The 23300-nt window shown below is 43.1% G+C and overlaps 1 protein-coding gene across 6 annotated transcripts in view; it reads right to left on the bottom strand.

Moving 5' to 3' along the window:
- Herc3 (HECT and RLD domain containing E3 ubiquitin protein ligase 3) overlaps positions 1-21206 on the bottom strand; it is a 92809-nt gene extending 71603 nt beyond the window's left edge. For 4 of the 6 annotated variants that reach the window (XM_034499563.2, XM_076932157.1, XM_034499562.2 and 1 more), the window contains exons 1-2: positions 20755-20901; positions 9744-9998 (exon numbers count right to left, since the gene is read on the bottom strand). In XM_034499563.2, the coding sequence (XP_034355454.1) occupies positions 9744-9969 (226 nt within the window). In that variant the 5' untranslated portion in view covers positions 9970-9998; positions 20755-20901. Of the gene's footprint in view, positions 1-9269; positions 9415-9743; positions 9999-20754 lie in introns of those variants that run through there. The other 2 variants (XM_034499561.2, XM_076932156.1) reach the window with 2 other exon arrangements.
- Positions 21207-23300: the final 2094 nt, after the last annotated feature.

Below are 23300 nucleotides of genomic sequence, written 5' to 3'. Positions count from 1 at the left end.
GAGTTTTAAATAAAGTCACTGAAAGCATAGAGTGGAGAATAGTGGTTTTTTTTAACAAGTAGTCAAAGATTGAAACTATAACCCTACCTTATACCCTATTTTTAAAACTCGGCTTAATCTAGGTGCAGTGACACATTCCTGTAGTCTCAGCCCTTAGGAAGTACAGGCAGACAAATCAGGAGTTCAAGGTTATTTTCTGCTGTATAGTGAGATCAAGGGCCAACCTGGGCTATATGTGACCCTGACTCATAAAAGAAAGACAGAAAAGAAAACCTAAAATGTAATTCACAGATCTTCATGTAAGATCCATAATTGTAATACTACTGCCAGGTAACAGAGGGCAGGGGATACTTTATGATGTTATCAGGGTCACAAAATATTCATAATTTTAAATTTCTTTCTTTACTGAGGTCCAAAACACATTCGTGTTTGTACCCAGCCAGGAAATAGGAGGATTTCACTCAGGGAAAATCATCCAGCTCTCTGCCATCCTGTAATCAGGTGTACTGCCTTGAAAGCTAGTAGCCACAATATATCTCCATCTTGAATTTCTTCTTTTATTCCACCACAAGTGCATAGGCAACGGCAGCATCTAACGAACAGCTACACAGAGCCCGGTGTCAACGAGAAAGGCTGACACTCGAGCTGATTCCCAGGAAACAGACAGATCTGCACATCAGAAACGCTGACACTTGCCACTTCCTACCAGCCAGGCTTGCAGGTAGGAGGCCCAACCCCAGACAAACTGTACCAACGTCATCACACTACAAACATCCATGGCCTAGGTCACAGTGTACCCATACACAGTTGACATGTACGCACTCAAAACACATCATAACAAACCAATAATCCAGCAAATAAGTAATGTAATTGAGAGCCACAGTGCCCGAGGAGATCAAGGAAAAGAATGTAATTAAGTCAAAGAATAGACTCACTTAGTGAGGAAGGAAAGGAATAAATAAATGTCAATGCCACAGGTAAGCATGGTGCACCTGCCTACCCTCCCAGTACTAAAGAGGGAGCTGCAGAAGGACTGAGAGTTCAGGGATAGCTCGATGATCTCTCAAAGGAGGAAAAACAAGGTAGAAGTAAAGCCTAGAGTACAGCCTTAAAGGAACAAATCACTGCAATAGCCTGGGAAGAAAAAGAAACGCAGAAAGCCACAGGGTATGTATTTAATGAAAAATAGCTGAAACCCTGCCAATACCTAAGAGAGATATAAGTACATCACAACTCAAATTAAACTTAGTCAAAGACAAACAAACAAACAAAAACCTTCTAAAAAGAGTAAGAAAAAAATTCAAGCCACATAGAACAGAATAAAAGTGCTACACAGAAGTCTAGCAAGACAGAAAATGGGATGAAGATGTTTACAACAGCCAAGGTATGGGTCAAACTAAGCATCAACAGGAGGTGAGTAGATAATGTAAATTTATCATTTATACATAATATTATTCAGCTGTAAAATGGCTGGAATTCTGTGGTGTGGGGCAATATGGATGATCTCAGAAGGCGTTATGTTAGAGGAACAAATCAGACACAAAACGATCAACATTGCAGGTTCTCACTTAAATATGGAAGCTATGCAAGTTGATTTCACAGAGATAGAGCCAAACCATGGTGACAGTAGACAGTGAATGGGATTGGGAGGATATGAGGGTGGGGGTGGGGGAGCAGAGAGAGAGGTTAACTGCAGAAGGGTGCAGCAGGATAGAGGAAATGAATGCCATGCAGGCTGCCGGGGAAGCAAAGTGGTCTTAGCCAACACTGAGGCCTTCATCCGACAATACCAACGTACCAGGCAAAATGTGCCCATTGGTGTAACAGCGGCATGAGTGTCCAAACAACCACACTCTAGATCAGATCCGAGGCCTGTTCCACAAAAGGGAATTTCTGTCTGGCACTATAGACATGGTCAAAATACACAGGGTTAGGGAAGCCATGGGCCCTAGGCCAGAATCTATAGATGCTGTTTTGCTTTCCTGTTGTCAGACTTCCTTCTAAATACTGATATGTATGTCATAGATTTGGGTTCTCTGATCTGGCTCAGAGAAGCTTCTCACTGTGGCTGGTAGTGGTTAGTCCAGACAATACTAACTGCTCAAAGAGCGTGGGTGCTCAGCTGTAGAGGAGACATCTCTATGAAGTGTGCTCTACACTCTTACCTATAAGCTGAGGGTGCATCCCAGAAGAGAGGACAGATGGAATTTATGAGCTAGAGATGGTTAGACATGACATGAATATCCAACCCATGAACTCAGAGCAGTTGTGGTTACACAAGATCACATGAGTTAGAAAGTTCAGCATGGAGCAGGGAAAGGATCCCGACCCGGACTGAGGAGCTTGTAACAGCTGATAGCTGCTGGGGGGGAGGGAAAGTCACTGAGAAGGTATTTCCTGAGTAACTAGACTATCAGTTTCATTCATTTAGATATTGTTGGAATACAACAAACTTTAGTCCAGCCCTACTCTTTGGAAGCTTATAGACCAGGTGGGAATGGAATTTATAGCTGTAAACATTATCTAAAGCAGTTTACCATGCACTACACGATAATGCCCTCAACATACCAAAGTAACCTGCCCCATGGTGACACAGGTCTAACACAGGCTACTCCAAGTGCTGATCTTTAACAAGCATCATAGCTATGGGACACATGTCCTCTTAGCAGCTCTGAGCAGTGTCTTTTGGTCAACACACTGGCAATGTTCCATAACTTCAGTGAGTAAAGATACCTCTTAATTCTGAATTTTTATGTTGCAGTAATGGCAATTTTGATTTACTTATTTCTTTATCTCATTTATTGTAGAGGGTAAAAAGTCCTTGTGCACACAGATAAATACAAGGGAAACCAGGAAAAGTTAAACACACATGTGCACGCAGACATGCGCATGGACTTTGTTTAAAAAGCACGTAGCTAACAATAGTTGTCTAAAGATCTTATCAATAAAACAAGAACTATCTCTCGATACCTTTTAGCAGATGCCTTGTTTTGTATTTAGTATTTTAGCTAGCAGGTTAAAAAATGCAAACTTCCTTGTGGCCAAGTGTACATCCTCTTTGAAAGTAAATATAAACAAGAAAATATAAAATATATATAAATATAAACAAGAAGCATAACTTAAGAATAAATTCCTATCAGGAAGACCGATTCAACCTGAGACGTTTGCATGGGGGCTGGAGAGATGGGCCACTGGTTAAGAACGCTGGCTGGTTTTGCAGATGACCTGGGTTCCTTCCCAGCGACCACACAGTAGCTCGTAACCACCCGTAACTCCAGCTTCAGGGGATTGGATGCACTCTTATGACCTTAGACACCAGACATATAAGCACACAGGCAAACAGGTGACTCATACACATAAAATAAAAATAAATCTGTGGATAAACATCCTAGAATTATTACATCCCAATGGTCAGCCCAAACTCAACTCTCTTGTCCTTTACATATACTTCAGACAATGATACTGACCGACCTACTTTAGAGGCAGCATGAGGATTAATGTGCTTTGAAAAGCTAATCACAGCATAGATGATGACAGCTTATAACAGGTATAAACACTCTTACAACAACAAGTAACCAAGGCTTCTTGTTTTCAATGCAAGCCACTGGGTTAATTTTCTCAAATAATGCTAATAATTTTCTAAAATAATGCCAATTACAAAACACCAATACTTCTCACATAAAGATGGATGCTAGTTAACAAGGAGAGCTTTTCAAGAATACTCAACTGTCTTTAAAGAAATTAGAATAAGTGTCACAGGCAGAAAGTAGTAACTTTTGATCAATCCCATCAGACGGTGGTCTATACACCACTGAGCATGGAGAACTGGATTGACGACTGCTGTCATCCCCATCAGAAGTGCAGCTTCCCAAGTTCCCTGCCACTCAAATGGGCAAGCAAGGGAAGCCTAACAAGTACAGTGTTAAACCTAGATGTTTCCTGTGGTGACTTCCTCCTTTTACACTGATGTTACACACTTCAATAACATGGACTCAGGAAAGGATCGCTCCCGTCTCCTTTAAGCTCAGCCAGCAAGCTTTTCACCAAGAATTGTCACATCCTTCAGATGCCAAGAGTCACCAGATACCTGAGCTGAGAGGGTCACTTCCAGCAGGAACAGCAGCGGCACCAGTTTTGGGAATTGAGGCTTTTAGATATTCTTTATAAACCTCATTCCTCACACAGCAGAGCTACTCCATTCACTGACGGCACTATGGAGGTCCTTAGATAAAACACAGAGCGAGTGTATGAACTGACTTAAATCATCTACAAGAAAGAGCACGAATCTCGTGCAAAGAAAGAGCACGAGCTATGAATCAAACAGGGCATAGAGACTCGATATAAACTGTCACCCTTTGGGTTCTCTACAAAAGGTTTCTAGGGATGTCTTTGCAGAACTGGAAGTCTCACAGAGCGAAATTCAATTAAATGTACTGCACCTACCACAGTTCCTGCCTATTCAAAACAGGAAGAAAGGCTAGCAGGTATTTATATAAGTTCAGACATCCCTAATAACACAAGGATTAGCTTACATCAAAATCTCAACACTGGAAACCAGTGTGTGCAAAGGAAGTAGGGGTGAGATGCTGACAACACGGTGGAAGCAACAGAGGGGCAATAAATGGACAGACAACAGTTTCTACTGAGCTCACTAAAAGGATGTCCATCCATGTTTACTTATTTTTCAGTGACAAATTAAGTTGCCTATAAAAATATTGTCTTATGAAATTATGAACAGACAAGAACATAAAGGAATTAGTAATAATCCTACCATCCTCTAATCCTCCATCCTCGATGGAGGAGGGAAGGTAGGCTGATATGAGAATGTAAGATGGAAAAAAGAGAAAAAGGGAGACTGCAGAAGAGCCAGAGTCTAGGAAAGCTGGACACTGGGTTTGGATGAAGTTTTATAAGTTGTTAGGAAAAAAGTTTCTGGTTGTCCCAGGCCTCACTGCCCTTAGGCTATTTGCAAACAAATGTCACACACACACATACACACACAAGCACACCCCTAAAAAATAATCATCCTCTCTTTAGACAGCTATACAGACAGCCATAGCCAGGAGTTTTAATATTCAGCCTATTCTTGAAACATCCCCTTCTTGCAGTTTGAATGTCGGCTCAAAGGCTGACAGCATGTGCTCCTCTTGCCGCAGAGCTGACTTAGGTTCCCAACACCCTGCTGGGCAGCAACAACTACCAACTATAACCCCAGCTCTAGGGGATCTAATGTCTTCTTCTAGTCTCAATGGGCAACTGCACTCGTACACATACACCGACACAGATATATACACACATACACATAACTAGTAATAATTCTTTAAAAAGAAATCATCCCTCCTTATCACACACAGGGATGGAGATGCATAATCTGAGAAGTTGGAAATGGCAGTCTGAGGAAACCACGGAGCCTCAAGGGCATCTACAGCAACACATATTCTCAAGATGAAGAAAAAAAAAAATGATATCTGTATCAAAAAGGCAAGTCCACGTGTCATATCAGTTAGACAAAGCAAGTAACCTGACAGCTAGCTAGACAGACCAAAGGCACACTGCCAAACCAAAAACCTCTGTAGTGAGACCGCCCAACTCTCCTCCACAGGTCTGACTCACAGTTCCTTGGGTCATTGGATTTTCAAGACATAAGGCAAAGCAGTGAGTCCTCCATGCACTTGTCATCGGCATCCACAGTGCTCTAGGTGACATGAGTGTAATGACTGCAGACACAGACAACAGTCCTGCCTCATATTCCCTGAAGCCAGAGAAGGGTGCATTAACTATTTTCTCATCTCAGACCTTAGAGCCCACAGAACAACTCCAACTCTTCTCTTCACGTCCTTAAAGCCTTGTGGTACATCGTCACATACTCACTTCCAAGGCACCTTCATATTCCAAAGACAACTGATCTGTATGATGTGAGGTGAAATCTCAACCTGACGCACACAAGAACACCCCCCTAGCAAAGAGCTTTCACGCAGTCTCCTCCCCAGTTCCACCTGAAGGACCGTTCTGATGCCAGGGAAGCAAGGTCCCTCCAGTAGAGCCTGTCTGCCCTGTTTCCCTTCCTTTCTTTCCCACAGTACAGCAGACTGCAACCCTGTTCTATGTGTTCTGTCTACTGATTTCTACCCATAGTCCCCTGCTGCCTTTCTCTGCCTAGTAGCTCTCCAGGTAAGGATTCCCAACAAGCACAGGGAGCATGATAGCTCAGTCTTTTTCTTCCACTCATTAAAAATAAATCCAGTGGTAGCCAGATTTAGAACCCCATGAAAAAGTTAAAGCATTAGAGGGAGCCCACCTACACACCTCTCCATTCAGAGGCACTATTCAACAATTGCTGTGAAGTTTATAATTAACCTACTAGCTTAAAGTGGAATAGAAATTTCTGGACTCTCTTTTAATTTACCCAGGAGTCTGGCTTACCACAAAGTTACATCCCAGGTAGGACCAGCTCCCCTTGCTGACTCCAAAGGCCTTTTTGGTGCTGCTCTCTGGTTTTCTGCAATCACTCAGCCCTGGCTGAGGCAGGTGCTGGCCTTAACCCTGGGTACAAGCAAACAAAGTGTTGCTTTGCATTGTCCACTTACTTCCAGAGGCCCAAGGGTTCCCACTAAGTCACGGAACTGTGTCCAGAGGCTCTCTAGAGACAGGTGACACTGCACTCCTACCCATTACAGTGCCTTTGAATGACGGCTGCCATTATTGTGCCACCAAGTTTGTTCCTTTTCCTATCTGCTGCCACTCTAGTAAGTAGGCTCTAAGGCAAAGACATGGAGTGAGATGTGAGTACCCATACCTCTGAGTGAAGCTACCTGCCGGACTCAGGGCCGTGAAAGATGATGAGCGTTGTTCAAAGCTGTAATCTAGCCCTTGGAAGGCAGAGACAGAACAGGTGTTTAAGTTCATGTTTGGTTTCACATAAAGTTCAAATCTAGCCTGGGCTACATGAGAATATGTGTCAAAAACAAACACTCCCCACCCTGCCCCCTTCCAAAAATCTACAATACCAGAACAAGAAGTTTCATCCCTTAAAAGAAAATGGATCTAAAGCTACGAAAGAGTCCTACCTAGGATTACATTTACTCCCTAGTAGTAAAAAGACTAGACCAGTTCTCAGACTCTCAGCTCAGACACTTAGCCTTGTAATTACAGAGAAAGTCAGAGTTTCCCATCTGCTAGAGAGAGCTGCAAGGAGCATGACTCATCCTGATGGAGACAGGGAGATACTACATTAAACAACTGCAGAGACTACCTCCAGAATGGATGCAAAGGTCACACAGGATCGAGAAGTACCTGTACTATGTTGCCTGTCTTGAAATCCTTCACAAAGTTGTACTTCCAGGTATGTGCTATAAGTGCCTGAATGCACATTCGCGCATGCGCGTGCACACACACACACACACACACACACACGCACGCACGCACGCACGCACACACGCACGCACGTGCGCAGATGCACACACACATTAAAAAAAAATTACTTGAGTGAGGTGACTCCAAGCCAGCAATTACTGTCTGAACATCAACATTCCCTATGAAAGGCAGGCTGTGAGCTGCCACACACCCTGTAGGCATCCATCAATAGACAGTGCTTCTCACCTGAAGAAACGGTGTTAATGTGACTCAGTGAGTTGTAAGAGAAGACAGAGAAAGATGCTAGGTTTTAATGCTTTCCACTGAGACATCCATCAGTAAAAAGCAGAAATTTCCTGCTATATTCTACTAATGGCAAAACAGATAATGTGACTTACTCATTTATTAATTATTGACACTGTTCACTGATAGTATTTTACTGCACAAAACAAGCCCTGAGTACTTTGCATTTTTGATGCATTGTATTTGAGGACATTGGTGGATAGGTGAGTCTACAAACCCATTCCCAAAATCCCAAGAATCAGGGCAACGTGTTGGGAAAGTTGTGATGACAGCCACATGAGCACACAGTGGGCACTGTCCAAGTGGGAACTCGGTGGCAGACAATGAACAGGAGGAAGCCTTATAAGAACACTCATACCCTTCATAATTTAGGGAAGAGGGCACAGTTTCACATTGCCTAGGCTGATCTGCAATTGCTTTATAGATGAGTGCTGCCCTGAATTTTGGGGCCTCTTGCCCCTACCTCTCAAGTGCTAAGACCAGAAGCATTCGCCATTAAACCCCACATAAATTCTGCCTAAAACCAATCCTAAAGTCTATTGTTTTCAAATGTTCAACACAAAGTCTCAATTGCAAATTAGGACTGACATTTGGGCAGGGCAGCACAGGGGCCTAGGCACATGGCACAAGGTAAGGTAAACAAGGAGGAAACAGTATGAATCAGGTCCCATGACACAACTCACCTTAAGGAACACAGATGGGTGCTCCTGACCCTGCAGTCCCACAGATGCTGCTGTTAACAGGACACCACCCCTGGCCTTTTCTTTTAAAAGAAAATTGTGTGCATTCATGTTTGTCTGTGTGAGTATATGCCACATGCCTAGTGAACACTGGGACCAGAAAAGCGCACTGGATCCTCTAGAGCTGGAGTTACAGGATGTTCTGAGCCAACAGACCAGGGGACTAGAAAAAGTAGCGATTATCAGCCACCACACCGTCTCTCCAGCCCTGGCGACCGTTCTTTCATCACGTTTCCATATCTACACTTGATCTGGACTAAGTGAAGGAGCAACGAGGAGCAAAGAAACTGGCTCCCAAGCGTGCGAACTGCGAGCACAGTCAAGGAGGCTCGCCTTAGCACCACCCTCTAGGTCAAAAGTGTACACTGAAACCCCACTGAGGGTCAAACTTAGGTTCTATAACGATAAAGTGAGGAGAAGAATATGTAGACTCTCAGGAATTAAAAGGCACACTGGCTGTCAGAAATCAAGGAAAAGTACGGATGTAAGAACCCTGAGGAGTTCTTGTCTTTCCGCTTAACCTTTCCTTCCCTGGCTATTACCAAGTCTCAGCACAGCACTAGTGCACCTGTCCACCCACACCCCAGGGTACACTCAGTACTCGGCCACACACACACACACACACCTGCCACCCACACCCTGGGGTGCAGTCAGTACTAGGTCTCTCTCTCTCTCTCTCTCTCTCTCTCTCTCTCTCTCTCTCTCTCTCTCACACACACACACACACACACACACACACACCTGCCACCCATACCCTGGGGTGCAGTCAGTACTAGGTCACTAGGTCATAAACACACACACACACACACACACACACACACACACATTCTGGGGTCAAATGTCTACTCATCCTTTTTGCTCTGCCCACCTCACCTCTCCATTCCACCCCAGCGTATCTGTCACAAGCCTGCACCCAAACGTCCATGTGGTGAACTTGCCACAAGAATTACAGGTCTCCTCGTCACAACATCCTTCATGTCTGCTCACGAAGTCCCGCACAGCTCTCAGCATCAAACGCTTTACAGAAGCACGTTGCAGAAATAAAAGAATACAGAGGGAATCGGGGAGGAAATTGATACTGATCACGTGAGGACTTCTTGTTTAAAACTCTCGTGTCTTAGCTTTCAATTACTAGGGAAAAATCACCTCTCAATCCTGCTCTGCATGTTGTATAATAAGATTAAAAGAAGAAAGGCTATTTTCCCATTACATAGCTTAAATTAGACACAGTTCAATGGGGAATACTGCACTACTTAAAGAAGCCAGAGCTTCCCTGAAGAAAAGGGGATTGGTAAGAAATGAGCTCCTACATTTGTCTTAGCAGTGCCTGATGATCAAAGCACTTACCTGGCTTGTTACCTTCCCTCTCATGGCCAAGCTGTCCCTTGGTGTTTACTCCACAGGTATAAACCTCCCCATCCTCCAGCAGGAACACCGAGTGGTTTCCTCCGCATGCCACTTCTTTGATGCTTCTGTCCGATACAAAGCGGCATACCTGAGGCTCAGCCACAATTCCTTGCAGGTTGGAGCTGATGCCTGGTTGGCCCAGAGACCAATACCCCCAACATAGCATTGTTCTTATTCTTCAGGGTCTCATATAGCCTAGAAAATAGTTTGTTTGTTTTTTTTTAAAGAAAAAAAAGGAAGATTAGAAAAAAAATTATTAAAAGCATCAGAAGAAATCAAGTAACAAATGCAACCAGTTAAAACGACCCTCCCATGTGAGCAGAAGACGTGACAGGTGAATGAGACCTCAAAGCGAAATCCGTTACTTTTGGGTTAATTAAAAATGGCCCTTGCCTAATAATCATCATGCTTTGCATCTTAAAATAATATTGTCAACAGTAGTTCTTTAAGTTAGAAAGATGCTGTTTTGTTTTCAGTAGCACTAAAAGGGCAGTTTTAAGTAAATCTTCTTTACATCCCTCAGTGAGCCCAGTCATGCTTCTACCTGGAAGTGGGGCCCTCAACAGAAACAATCTCTACACCCATCTGGGCCTGCTTCCTCTGACATGGCCACTTCTCTACCTGAACTGACAGTTTCTTCTTTCTACTCTTCAAACTTAACTCCATCATATTAGATTTCCCCTTCACCGGAAATCTAGGAACACTCAGATTACATTTCAACTTTCTGTAGTGCATACATTTCAGACGTCTTACTTAATCACTGGGATTCTAGGCCTGATAGTCTCACAACAGGGCTAGACACAGCATGACAGCGTCATCAACCAGCCCAAGGGAAGAAGTAAGGGCACAAAGCAGACAGCCTTTTTTGTGCAAATGCAGGCTTTAAGATCTGTAACTCCTTCCTCTTAACGTGAAAGTAAAGGCTACAAACAGATTATAATCCAATTAAGTCTACTGCTTCAACCCTTGACAACAGACACAGTACTAAGTCCTTGATTTATGTAAAATATCTTCACAGCTGCACTACAGTAATTCTAATTTATTCTTTAAATTTTTTCGAAGCTTTCCATAAAGGTACAAAAATATAAAACTGAACTCAATTCTTTTTCATGACCAGAAAGTACTGCTTCTTCCCAAGAGTTTAATATCTTGTCTAGATGCTAGACTAAAAAAGCATTAAGCTTAAGTATTATTCTTTGATAAACTGCTAAGATTAGGGGAAAAAAAAAAACCTAGAAGTACAAAACAGGCAGAGAGAAGATAAGGATACAACATTTGTTTACAATGGAGCTTCCCCAGGGGTCACTCAATTGCTGATCCACACTCAAGTCTTTCAATTTAATATTTTGTGGTTTTGTCTTTTCTCTTCTACCAACAACTGTATTAGCACCAAGATATTACACTATCAGCCACTGCAATACCACATGGTTTATTATTACATCCGGCCATTATCTTAACAACCACTTTCATTTAAAGCAGCATTCAAAAAACGCCACAGTCACACAGCTGGAGGCTGCAGAGCCACGCTCCACCGGCACCAGTGTCCACACGGATCCACAGGCCGACCCTGATACCCAAGTAACATGTTACCTACAATAAATACCACAACACAAAAATACTTTAGAAATGATTACACTGTAGTCAGTATACAAAACACAACTGTACTGCAGTAATTCTAATTTATTCTTTAAATTTTTAAGCTTTCAACAAAGGCATAAAATTGTAAAATTTAAAATACATCTGCCCTCTGATCACAGACAAGTCATAATTCAGAGATGAGCAACTATAGGATTAGCCAACAGAAGAAAATGTGTCTGGGGATGAGAGATGACTCAGCAGTTAAGAGTGTCTGCAGTCCAATCAGGAGGTTCAGAGCTGAGAGCCTGCTCAAATGTTAGCCTTGACATGCTGGAGAGTCTGCTGTTCAGAAGAGCCTTTAGGCTTAGAGCTGAATGCCGTGTAGTTACACTGGGTGCAAGAAGGCTTCTGTTAGAAGAGCATGTGTGTCTTAGGTGAATTTTCTCCATGAGTAAATTAAAGTGTTAAAAATCAGTAACAGGAAAAAAAAAAAAAAAAAAAAGAAACGGAAAATTCTTCTATCTTTACATAAAGTCTAGAGTCCATGACAATGATGGAGACTGTGGGGAGCAGCTGTGTATCTAGACAGCTAGAGGCTCACAGTTAAAATACCAACATTTCATTAACCAGACCAAAAAAGAGGTAACCTCCTCAATTGTGGATAAAGAGATGTGTCATTAGTTGTAATGTACACTAAACAGGCACACATAAAGCAACATTGGTGGTGACAAAAACATAGTGCCCTCTCTTTCATCTACCTGGATGTAAGGTTTCCATAGTTCACTAATGTGGTGTTCATAGTAGCTTTATAAAATGTAATTATTGGAAATAATGAGAATCAACTATGACTATGTCTATATAATCACATAAATCATGCTCCTTAAAAGAACACTGTGCCAGGCACCTACTTTTGTTGGAATTGGGTTTGTTTTACTTGTAGTAAACTCCTAACTGATAATATTAATAATTACATCATTAACATCTAGAAGTAAGCCTTAATTTGAGCTTATTTTGAGTCAACCCCAAAAGTATTGGTCTGTTTAATCTTCTATAAGATTTTACACATACAGAAAGACCAAAAAAGTGACTATGTATGTATGTATGTATGTATCTATGTACATATATGCATATGAAGGGAAAAGTCAAGACAGAGTGCTAAGAGAAACTATCGTAGGACTACACTCACATCGTGGCACAGCAAGCGATTTGAATTCAGACTCTACACTTGACCTCTCCAGTAAGGAACCTACAAGGGACTGCTGAATGTTCAACATTCCCACAAGTCCCCAGAATTATCCACAAAGAATGAATACCCTGATCAATAGTCAGTATATTGGATATACTAAAGAATTACTTCTTAATGGTGTATATAGGACTCCATCATAGCAGTTACTAAGTTCACCCAGCCATTTGTCTTGCTTGGGTTCCATGGTGAACAAGCAGCCTAATCCCCCAACCCCCAGGGCCAAGTCTACAACAATGGTGAAACATATTGACAATGGGATCCAGGCATCCCAAGCTGCGTAGCATCTCTCTTCATTACTATGCTGGTATCCTGAGTCAGTCAACTTTGGAGGAGTTTGAGCTTGAGACACACCTGAACTCTCAGGGCTCTGGGTGAGTATAATCCTGGGTGAGCAGCCTTAGGAGTGACCTCTGATTGACAAGTAGAAACATTTTAGGAAGAAAAATAATAAAAGAACAAACAAACAAAAACCCTTCAAAACTTCACCCCACTTGAATTAAAGGAATCCTCAAGTAGCCACATAAAATCTGTTTGCCAGGAGAATTAAGCAGTAACATAAAGCAGAGGCATCTCTGTAGGAGAGCTGCTTTCCTAATTGAAAGCAATTGTCTCAAAATGGCAGCAGGGGGCACTGAACTCACCCAGCTTGTTCAGTGTGTTAAAGAGAATACTGCTAACTGGGCATGATGGCACTTCCTGGAGATCCCAGTACTTTGATGGCTAGAACAGGAGAAACATGGGTTTGAGGCCACACTGAATAACAGTGAGACCCTCTCAAAAGAAGGAGGACCCCCCCCACACACACACACCAATAATTCAGCTTCCACTTACAGACGTGCTCTAAAGCTAGTTGCTGCCAGTGTCCATGAACTTAACCTCTAGCTCAGCATTTTGATCTCTCCACTTTGCTCATCCATGTTTCTACATTTATGCCTGTCCCTGGCTATTAAAAAAGGTAATTCTTTTGCTTCCCTACAAAATACCCAATTATGGAGTCTGTGACAGAAGACTGTAGAACATCACCCATCTCCTACACCTTCTCAGTCTCAGCTTCCATTTCCTGTCTCTCTTTCCTTCAACCACAAACCAAAAGCAGAGATGGCTTTCAAATGACAACATTCCCTGGGTGTCACACATGGCTCATTCTTTTTTTTCATTTAGTCTTGGTAAAAGATTGATACTAGGAATGGCCAAATGGGTCAACTCAGCTCAAGTTCTGAGCTAGCTGAGAACTAGCTGAGAAGCCTGGAGAAGGAAGTGCAGAGACTCCCAGGCCTGATTCCTTTCTCTCCAATGGAGAAGAATAACTAAGTTCCAGGACAAAATGTGTACAAAGAGCTCAGCACTGTCCTAGCATAATGTGAGTGACCACCAACTGTCACTGCGATTCCTATGAGGGCTGGCGCTCCACATTAAAGCCTCTGCAGACAAGACGGTTCCAGAAGAGGCTGAGGTGTCACTCCTCATCTCCCTGGCCAGGACTAGCATTAAGCTATGTCCTGCCAAGCCTGCACCGCAGCAGAGCTGTGCTTCCCACACAGCCATCATTTTTGTTAGGGCATCTGAGGTTGCTACAGAGCTTTCTGAGTTTTCTTTAAAATCTGGAGGGAAAGGGGAGATAGATTTGTCTGTTCCAGTCCTAGTGAGTGAGCTGAATACTGAAAGGCAACCTCCATTTCCTAAACTGTCTTTAACATCACAGCAACCTAACAACGGATTCCTACTCCTCTGAAAATCACGGACACCTAGTAACGTAGAGGCAGGACTCATTAGCTCACGTGACATGACGATGTGCATCCTCTCAAACATGCTGAGCAACAGATACGTGAATGGTGATGTGTGTGCAGGTGTGAAGGCCATGGACAAGGATTCAGCACGTTGCAAGTACACCCCAAATGGAGGCAAATTTAGAGACAAAACTCAAATGCCAATAACAAGATTCATTCTACCTGCTCCCCCCAACTACCTTCTTACCGCCTTCGCTATCTGGCATTAGGCTTTGTGACACTAACTGAATGAGAGGCTCTCCATGGGAGCTGGGAGCTACCTTCAAAAGACACCCAGCCAGCCTGGCAAGAATCTGACAGCCTGGTAACACCACAACACCAGAGCTCTTACAGCTAATGAGTGTGAACTGCCATTAGCAACTCTGGAAAACAAGCTAGCATTTTTCTGGTGAAGATAGGGGGATGTGAATGCTGCATAGCACAGTCATTTCCTTTCTGAGCCTACAGCCAGACTGTCTAACTCATTAAGAATCTATGGTGCTCCTGCAACTGCAGAGAGACAGAGAGTAAAACCTGGAAACTTGGAACACGCGTCAGTGCAGAAATACTGTATGCTGGCACTGTCCACTATAGTGGCTGTGCATTTGAAATGTAGCTAATACAACTGAAGAACTGAAATTTCAATACTATTTGATTTTAATTTTAATAAAAGTGAGCAGACTGGCTACTGGCTACCTTACCATACAATGAAGAAATTCATTAATCTAGACATCCTGATATATATCATATATAAATATGTATACATAAATATTTTATATAAGATAATAAGTATAAATAAATATATATTTTGGTATATTTATATAAACATATAATTCTATTTAGAAAAAATGTGAATATATATGTATATATATGTACATATATATACATATATATATATATATATATATATATATATAATTCATATATATAAGAATTTCATTATTATTAGAAATAGAAAGAAAAAAAAGCCAAGTGTGGTGGTACATACCTACAAGCCATCCCCTAAAAGGATGCTCAGGGAAGAAACAAGAATGTTTTGTGAGATGGCTAAAAGTAATCTCAGAATCTAATAGAGGCAGGATGAGGGGTTCAAGGCCAGGCTGGTCTTCATGAGACTTGTCTCAAAGGAAACAAACTACAGATGCATAAAAACAGAATCCTATACAGCAATTAAAAATAAACTAACAGTATGTGATGGTTTATATATGCTTCACCCAGGCACAATTAGAAGGTATAACCTTGTTGGAGCAGGTGTGTCACTGTGGGTGTGGGTTATAATACTCTCAACCTAGCTGCCTGGAAGTCAGTATTCTGCTAGCAGCCTCCAGATGAAGATATAGAACTCTCAGGTCCTCCTGCACCAGGCCTGCCTGGACACTGCCATGTTCCAGCCTTGATGATAATTCTCTGAACCTGTAAGCCAGCCCCAATTAAATGTTGTCACGGTATCTGTTCACAGCAGTAAAACCCTAACCAAGACACAGTGTAACTGAGTCTCAGAAAGTTCAGAACGTTACAAAGCTTAAATGCTGTAAAACAAATACATTGTTGTAGTAAAGGCATGAAGCAAACACGTTCATAAACACAAAACACAAGGTAGAGCTTATGGAGGCATCAGGGGAAGAGCAGACAACCTAGAAGGAGCACCCGGGAGGAGCTACAATAGCAGGATGATGTTCTGCTTCTGTCCTCACATCTCTAAACATACATCACCAGCACCACTTTATGATGCAAGTATTTCACAATCTAGAAAAAGCACCGGTAAGGCAGTGTTCCACTTCTTACAGCCTCCCTCCATAGCCTATGCCCACACAGACTGGCAGCCTCTACCAAGGAACCAAGCTTCGTTCATCTTTGATGGCTCCTGTTCTCAGCAGAATGCAAGGGTGCGGAGAGCCAGATGCACGTAGTCGTGATCTGAGAAGACCACACTCCCCAGGTTTAATCTGCGTACACTTATGTTTTCCAGCCTGGATATGGCTAATTAAGTCTCTATTCCTAACAAAAATAACAATGTATGTCTCCACTTAAAATGGACCTCCTGTGCTTCGGCTGACCTGAGAGTGAAAATGCCTTTGACAATGTAGCTCTCCTTTAACACAGTGGATCAGGATCGCCAGCTTAGGAGAGCAGGCTTTTTATTTTCCATTTACTGTAATTATATATGTGTACATATGTGTTATATATGTGTACATATGTGCACAGGAACACATGTATATATACTGCTATACTTTTACAAAAAAGACACATTGAATTTTTATCTGGAAACTACCAGAAGCCCCTGGAAGTGGGCAGAAGTGAAGCAGGGATTAGGTACAGCACAGTAACCACCCACAACCATATATGCCAGGAAACAGGAAATGACTCTGCCTACTTCTCCGATTTACTTGGTTATTTATTTATTGAGATTGTGTCTCATGCAGCCCAGGCCAGCCTCTATATATATATATATATTTCTTATATATCTAAGAATGACCTTGACACTTCTGGTTCTCCTACCTCTATCTCTCATGTGCTGGAATTACAGGTCTGTGATGACATGCCTGCCATTTTTCTTTCCTTTTACTTTTTGAGACAGGGTCACTCCAAACCCCAAGCAGAAATGACTATGGAAAACAGTCTGCACTTGCTGGTGAAGACAGAGATATAAATATGCACAGTACAGGAATTTTATTCTTGGGCATACAGCCAAACTGCCTAACTCACTAAGACTCTAACTCATTAAGCCCAAGCTGGCCTGGCCCCTAGTATACGGGCCAGATAGGCCTAAAGCTCACGTTAATTCTCCTGCCTCAACCTCCCAAGTATTAACATCAAAGACATGAGCCATCACAGCTGACAAAACATGGGGTTTTGCTGTTGTTGTTTGCATTACTGGGGACTGAACTCAAGGCTATACCATGAGCTCCACTGCCATCTAGACCCCCACTGTTCTGCTTTTGAGTATTGCTATGTAGTACAGGTTAGTACAGGTAAGTCATAGGTGTGAAGCCTCATGCTCAGCAAGGCCCTAGCATATCACACACACACACACCCCCCACAGGGGAGCGGGGGTTATGAGGTAGTAAGCACATCAATGTGCTACAGCTGAGAAAATGGAATTCTGGCTCTCCATGGTAGCTCCAAGCCTGAGACTCCTGTTCCTTTCTCCATCTTTAGAGACCAGACTGGGGTCTAGTACATAGAAGAGGCTTGTGCTGATAGTTTTATGAAGCTTGACAGAAGCTAAAGTCAGCTGAGAGGAGTGAACCTCAAGAAAATTCCTCCATTAGATCAAGTTGTAGGCAAGCTTGTAGGGTATTTTCTTATGTAGTGATTAATGAGAGGGCCCAGCCCACTGCAGTGGTGCCACCCTGGGCAGATGGTCCTGGGTGCCTTGAACAAGTCAGAAAGCACTACTCCTCCATGGCCTCTGCATCAGCTCCTGCATCCAGATTCCTGTCCTGCCTTCCTTTGGTGATAAACTGTGATGTGGAAGCATAAGGCAAACAAACCCTTTCCTCCATGCTTTCTTTGGTCATGGTGTTTCATCACAGCAAAGTAACGCTAAGTAAGGCAGGGCTCAAAAATTATTTCTGAACCAAGAAAAAACAATGCTTCCCATGACTGCAAACCTATCCTGGGTCTAGATCTAAAAACTTTAATTTACCCTGTGTCAAGCCAAGGATCTAGAACAGCCAGAAGTCTTTTTATGCACAGCTGGTGGGAGTTTCAGTTGGCAAAACCACTTTAGAAACCTCAAGATTAGCAAGATTAAATCACTTGCCCAAGAACATGTAAATAAGGAGCTGAAATAGAACCTTCTGAAGTCAAAAGGCAGAATTCAAATTTCCTCTACTAGACTACAAGCCATACTCTTGAACACAACATTGAACTGTGTTTCAAACAAAAGCCAACCAAATCACAAAAGCCACACACTCTCTAAATTTTGTAAATATGAGTTTAAAGACAAAGCTGCATATGATCAAAATACATTATAAATGTATAAAAATGTGATGATAAAACTATTACTATGTGTAATTAACATATGTTAATAAAACATTTTTAAAAGAAAATATAAAAAGGGAAGCTGTAGGCAATAACCATCGGTGATTATACAACCAGAACTTAAGGCAGCCGAGGGAGGGGGAGCCAGCAGATCTCAATAGAGTTAAGCAGACTGTCCTCTACAACCTTGAGTCATGATAAAACCAGCTCACCTACACAGAAACACACACCCTTAGTACCAGCAAGTTAGTATTTCTGAATGTTTTACATGTTTAAGAGGGGAGTACTGTCAAAGGGGCCATCTTACTGAAACAGGTTTACCAATCCATCAGAAATGGCAGCCGAGAGCTTCAGGACTAAGTACGTATGGCTAAGTGGCTACAGAGAAAGACTTAAGAGGGTGAAGGCAGGAGCATCAGTTCAAGGTGGTCACCAGCTACATATCCGGTTCAAGGCCGGCCTCGGCTATATAAAATCCAGTTTTCGAATGAAGGGGGGGGGGGGGATAACAAAAGAAAAAGAGGAAGGAGAAGCTGTTGAAGCAGAGCCCAGAAATTAGGTCCCCCACTTTCTGGACTCATCTTTTACTCTGGTCTACCTCAAAGTAAAGGGAAAGCATGATGTGTTACTGACCCTCACCAAGCAGCTGTATCAGTCTGGGCCTTTACACTAACTTTGTTTAATCCTCTTATCAGCTCTGGGCATCACCCTTTACAAGACCGGGGTGGGGGTGGGGTGGAGGGGAACTAAGGCTCGGAGGCCTTAAGTTAACTCACTCCTAGGCATTTGGACTAGAAGCCAGGACTGTTTCACCTCAGCATGGAGAGATGCACATTAAAGAAATAACTTCGGAACAGGACTCTGCTAAGTGCTTAAAAATACATAATAAGCCTAGAGTGATGGCGCACACCTGTAATCCGAGGGCTTATAAGGCTGAAGCAGGAGGATTACTGAGGGTTCAACGTACACTTGGGCTATAGTAACTTAGAGGCCAGTCTACACTATATAGCATAACTCCATCTCCAAAAGAAAAAAAGGAAGGAAAGGTATGAGTAAACTTCTGAAAGGAAGAATATGTTTAGCCACTCAAGACAGAATGTTCTTCAGTGTGTATCAGGACAGGGGTTTGGTTAAGATAACCTCAATCGAACCTTGATCATCTTTAATGTGACTAGAGCCATAGAGACAACTTTATAAAATTCTTGTCACTTAATAGGGGCAGTAAATTTTCACTACTTTCAAATCTCTTATATAGACAGATTGGACAGAAATTATTGAAAAAATTCAATTGTGCTGTTCATTTCTCCAGGTATCTTTCACAGCTAGCTACCTGACCACAACTGCTACTTTCGTTTCTCCCTGTTACCATATCCTCTAAGTGCAATACAAGAAGTCACAGACAGGCACCTCCAGTCACCCACATAAAGCGAAGGGGAGCACTAAGATGTGATCCCCCACGGAGCAGCTAAGCTAGTATGAGCCATTATGTACTCCGTGGTCCTGAATGAGTTTGGACATCTTTTCGTAAGAGAATCCCTTTCAATTAGGAGACTATCACTTTTATTTCTGAAACTGGTGCAAAGCTATGTTTGTCTCCAGCAGGGGCGCTACTTTCATTACTTACACAGACGTTTTTAAGTGGTTATATAGATCTTAAGAGATTCAAGTTTGTCCCGCAACATGAAATGCAATACTTACTGACTTCTCCAGCACAGTGTGGAACATCTTTGGACTCCTGCTTCTTTCTTTAACACAATGAATGCCCACTATTTACTGAACAAGTTCAACTGGCAAGCAGCGAACCACGCTTCTATTTTTCACGACAAAGGAGTTTTGCACCCAATTTGATTCCTACAGTTTAACTTCTCAGATGGGGTCAAAACTGAAGTAAGCCACCGATTTTGTTTTTCTGATTTATATCGGAGGAAAGGAGTACAAAAAAAGAGCTGCACTGTAATTAGCCTCGGAAAGTACCACACTGCTCTGGGTAGATTTTAAAATGCTAATCCTTTTTACTTCGCTTTCCGGTCTTTCCGATCTAAAGCTAAAAATCAGTTCACTTTATCAAATTATCAAACGAAAGGTTCTAGAAATAGCTTCCTATTTGTGGAAAGAGCCAGAAGGCACATAAAAATGGAAGCTATCACTTGAATCGTCCTCCCCCAAAGCACCCCGATGAGACAAATCCCAGTAAAATCCTAGACGCCTTAGGTAAAATTTAAGGCACTTCCTAATGGGGCAGGTGTGAACTCTACAAGAAAACAGCCAGAAAGAGCAAAGTTCAAGCATCCCTCCCCTGGGGCCCCGGAGCTCCACACACGCCCGGCAGCAGCCGAAGCGAGACTCCCCAGGTTCAGCCCTTCGGTTCACACACCTGCTCCAAGGTCCAGCAGTCAGCTCGGCCGCAGCAGCGTCTGCACCAGACACCGGATCCCCGAGCCCCGCCCGCCAGCTGGGTGGGAGGAGCTGGCGACCAGCCGCAACGCGAATTCCCCTGCCGCCGCGCTGCGAAGCTCTTCACGCAGGGAGGTCACCCGCCGCCCACGGGGGAGCACAGGCGGGAGGCACCTCCGTGACAGGGAGCTGCGGACAGCCCAGCCCCCTTCCCCCGCGGGTGCGGCGGGCTCGGTGCCCTGAGATCGTCGCCCCGCCCGCACCCGCACCCGCACCCGGTTCCGCAGCGCCGACCCCGCGGCCGTAGCCCTCAGGCAGCTCAGGCCTCCCGGGCCTTCAGCGTCACAGTAATAATGAAGTCTCCCCCGCACTCCCGCGGCCGCAGAAAGAGCTGGGAGAACGACTTCCCGCCTGACCAATGGTGGCGGCGGCAGCGGGGCGGGGCGCGGCGGGTGCGGAGAAGGCGGGGCGACGTCGGGGTGGGAGGGGGCGGGGAGGTAGCGGGACTCCCCGCTGGAGGAAACCGGGATGGGGAGGGACCTAGGGCGAGGGAGATGACTGGGAGGTGGTGGAATCAGCAGTTTGGAAGCTGACTGGTGGAGGTTGCCGGACTCACAGCTGGGAGGTGGCAGGGAGATGGCAGGACCCTGGACCCAAAACGGGAGAATGGAGGAGTAACCTTTGTTGGAGTGAAATTGCTTTTCGCCAGTGAGGATGCAAAGGAGCGATGCCCAATGGTGTGGGGGTTTTGGTCGATTGGGTGGGTTGGTTGGTTGGTTGGTTGGTTTTGTTTCTCCATTCAGGTTCTTATTATTCATGCAGAGGTGAGAGGGGCCACTGGGACTGGCATGGTGAGCTATAAGGGTGACTGCCAGAGCAGAGAGTAGTTCCAAATCGATGGCACTCAGGAGCCAAGGACTGTGGGCCTGCAGTGGTGCAGAGTCAGGAGAGGAGAGCACACTGCAGAAAACAGAGCATGAGAATCACCAGTTCTAAAACTATAAAACACCACCTTTGGTCTAAGACTCCAGTGGGGGACGGGAGTCTGGAGGTAGGGGGAATAGAAGTTTCAGCGCCTCCCCTTTCTCAGGTCTTTAAGAGGATATACAATCTTATATACAACGCCAAAAAGTGCTCCCAGATAGGGCCCCTCTCATCTTCAAATAATCTTCAACAGTGAACTGATGTATCTGTCTGCCTTGAATTTGAAACGCTGACCATGGGGGCTTTAACCCAAAAGAAGGTACAAAATTCCCCCAAAACTAATTTAAAATGAAGGCATGAGCCCCTATCAACATATACAATCCTGAGAACATATACAAACAAGCAACTCTTAAAGGGACTCCTAAGTACATCCTTGTTCATACAAATGTAACAATAACAAAGAGACCATGAATTTGAACACATGAGAGGTTTGAGGAGTGCTAATGATATAATTTTATTTTAATTACATTTTAAAAGGGAAATGACTGTAAGTAGAAGAAATTTCATAATCATAATTCAGATCTCATCAGGTCTTCAGGCACCTACTCTGAAAACCTACCATATTAACCAATAGAAAAGTAATCTCAAGGACTGATAGATCTTGAGGATAGGGCAGGAGACTGGTGTATCCTGAGGATATGGCAGTTCCCTGATTTATATCCTGAGGATATGGCAGGGATGTTGGCTTCATGTGGACCTTTAGTCACAACTGAAACACCTCTGAGACCAAGAAGATGAGGAAGTGGACTCTCGCTTTTGGGGTATCTAAGGTTACCTAAGACAAGGGTTTGTAAACTTTCTCCACTCGTGATCTCTGCCTCCCAATTTTTTTACATATAGATATATAAAATAAGCATTGAAATCATACAGAATTTAACTTTAAAATGATTCTTTATTATCATACAGTTTTACCATTTATGAAAGAGGACAGAAAATTAACATACTAGTTAGACTGATTGCTCATTGATTTTACATGAGGAATTAAATCTTGTTTAAATACCTGTCACTCCAGGACAGAGAACAACGTGAACATGTTTTCAGAATTAGACACTTTGATTCCATAAGCATCAATGCTGAAAAAGCTATTTGACTTTGTACTTCAGCCACTTTTTTACTATATATTTACACACACACACACACACACACACACACATATGCATCTTATAAAATGACTGAAGTATGTTTAAGGTCATTTCTGAAATGATGAGAAATTGTTCTGATCTCAGGTCAAAATATATTGGAGGATTTTTTTTTTTTAACTGAAACTCAAGTCAGGAATTCAATTTCTTAAATTAAACATTCTACCACAGTCTAACCCAGAGACGCACTAATTTAATATGAACTTGTTCAGGAATGTCAATAAATGGATATCAAGTCTTTCTTCTCTGTAATTAGACCATTATGTTTCTATAAGAGCAGAAAACTGTATGTGTAGAGGGGAAAAAGTAATTCATTACACAATAGTGTCAAACCTGAGTGCCTGGAGCCAAGGCTCCCTCCTGCCTGAGAGCAAATGTCAGGTAGGTAAACCCTGAGTTAAGG

Source organism: Arvicanthis niloticus, chromosome 4, assembly GCF_011762505.2.
Source record: "Arvicanthis niloticus isolate mArvNil1 chromosome 4, mArvNil1.pat.X, whole genome shotgun sequence".
Classification (NCBI taxonomy): Eukaryota; Metazoa; Chordata; class Mammalia; order Rodentia; family Muridae; genus Arvicanthis; species Arvicanthis niloticus.
Note: the sequence above shows the minus strand (reverse complement) of the source record. Positions and strands in the feature narration are given on the sequence as shown.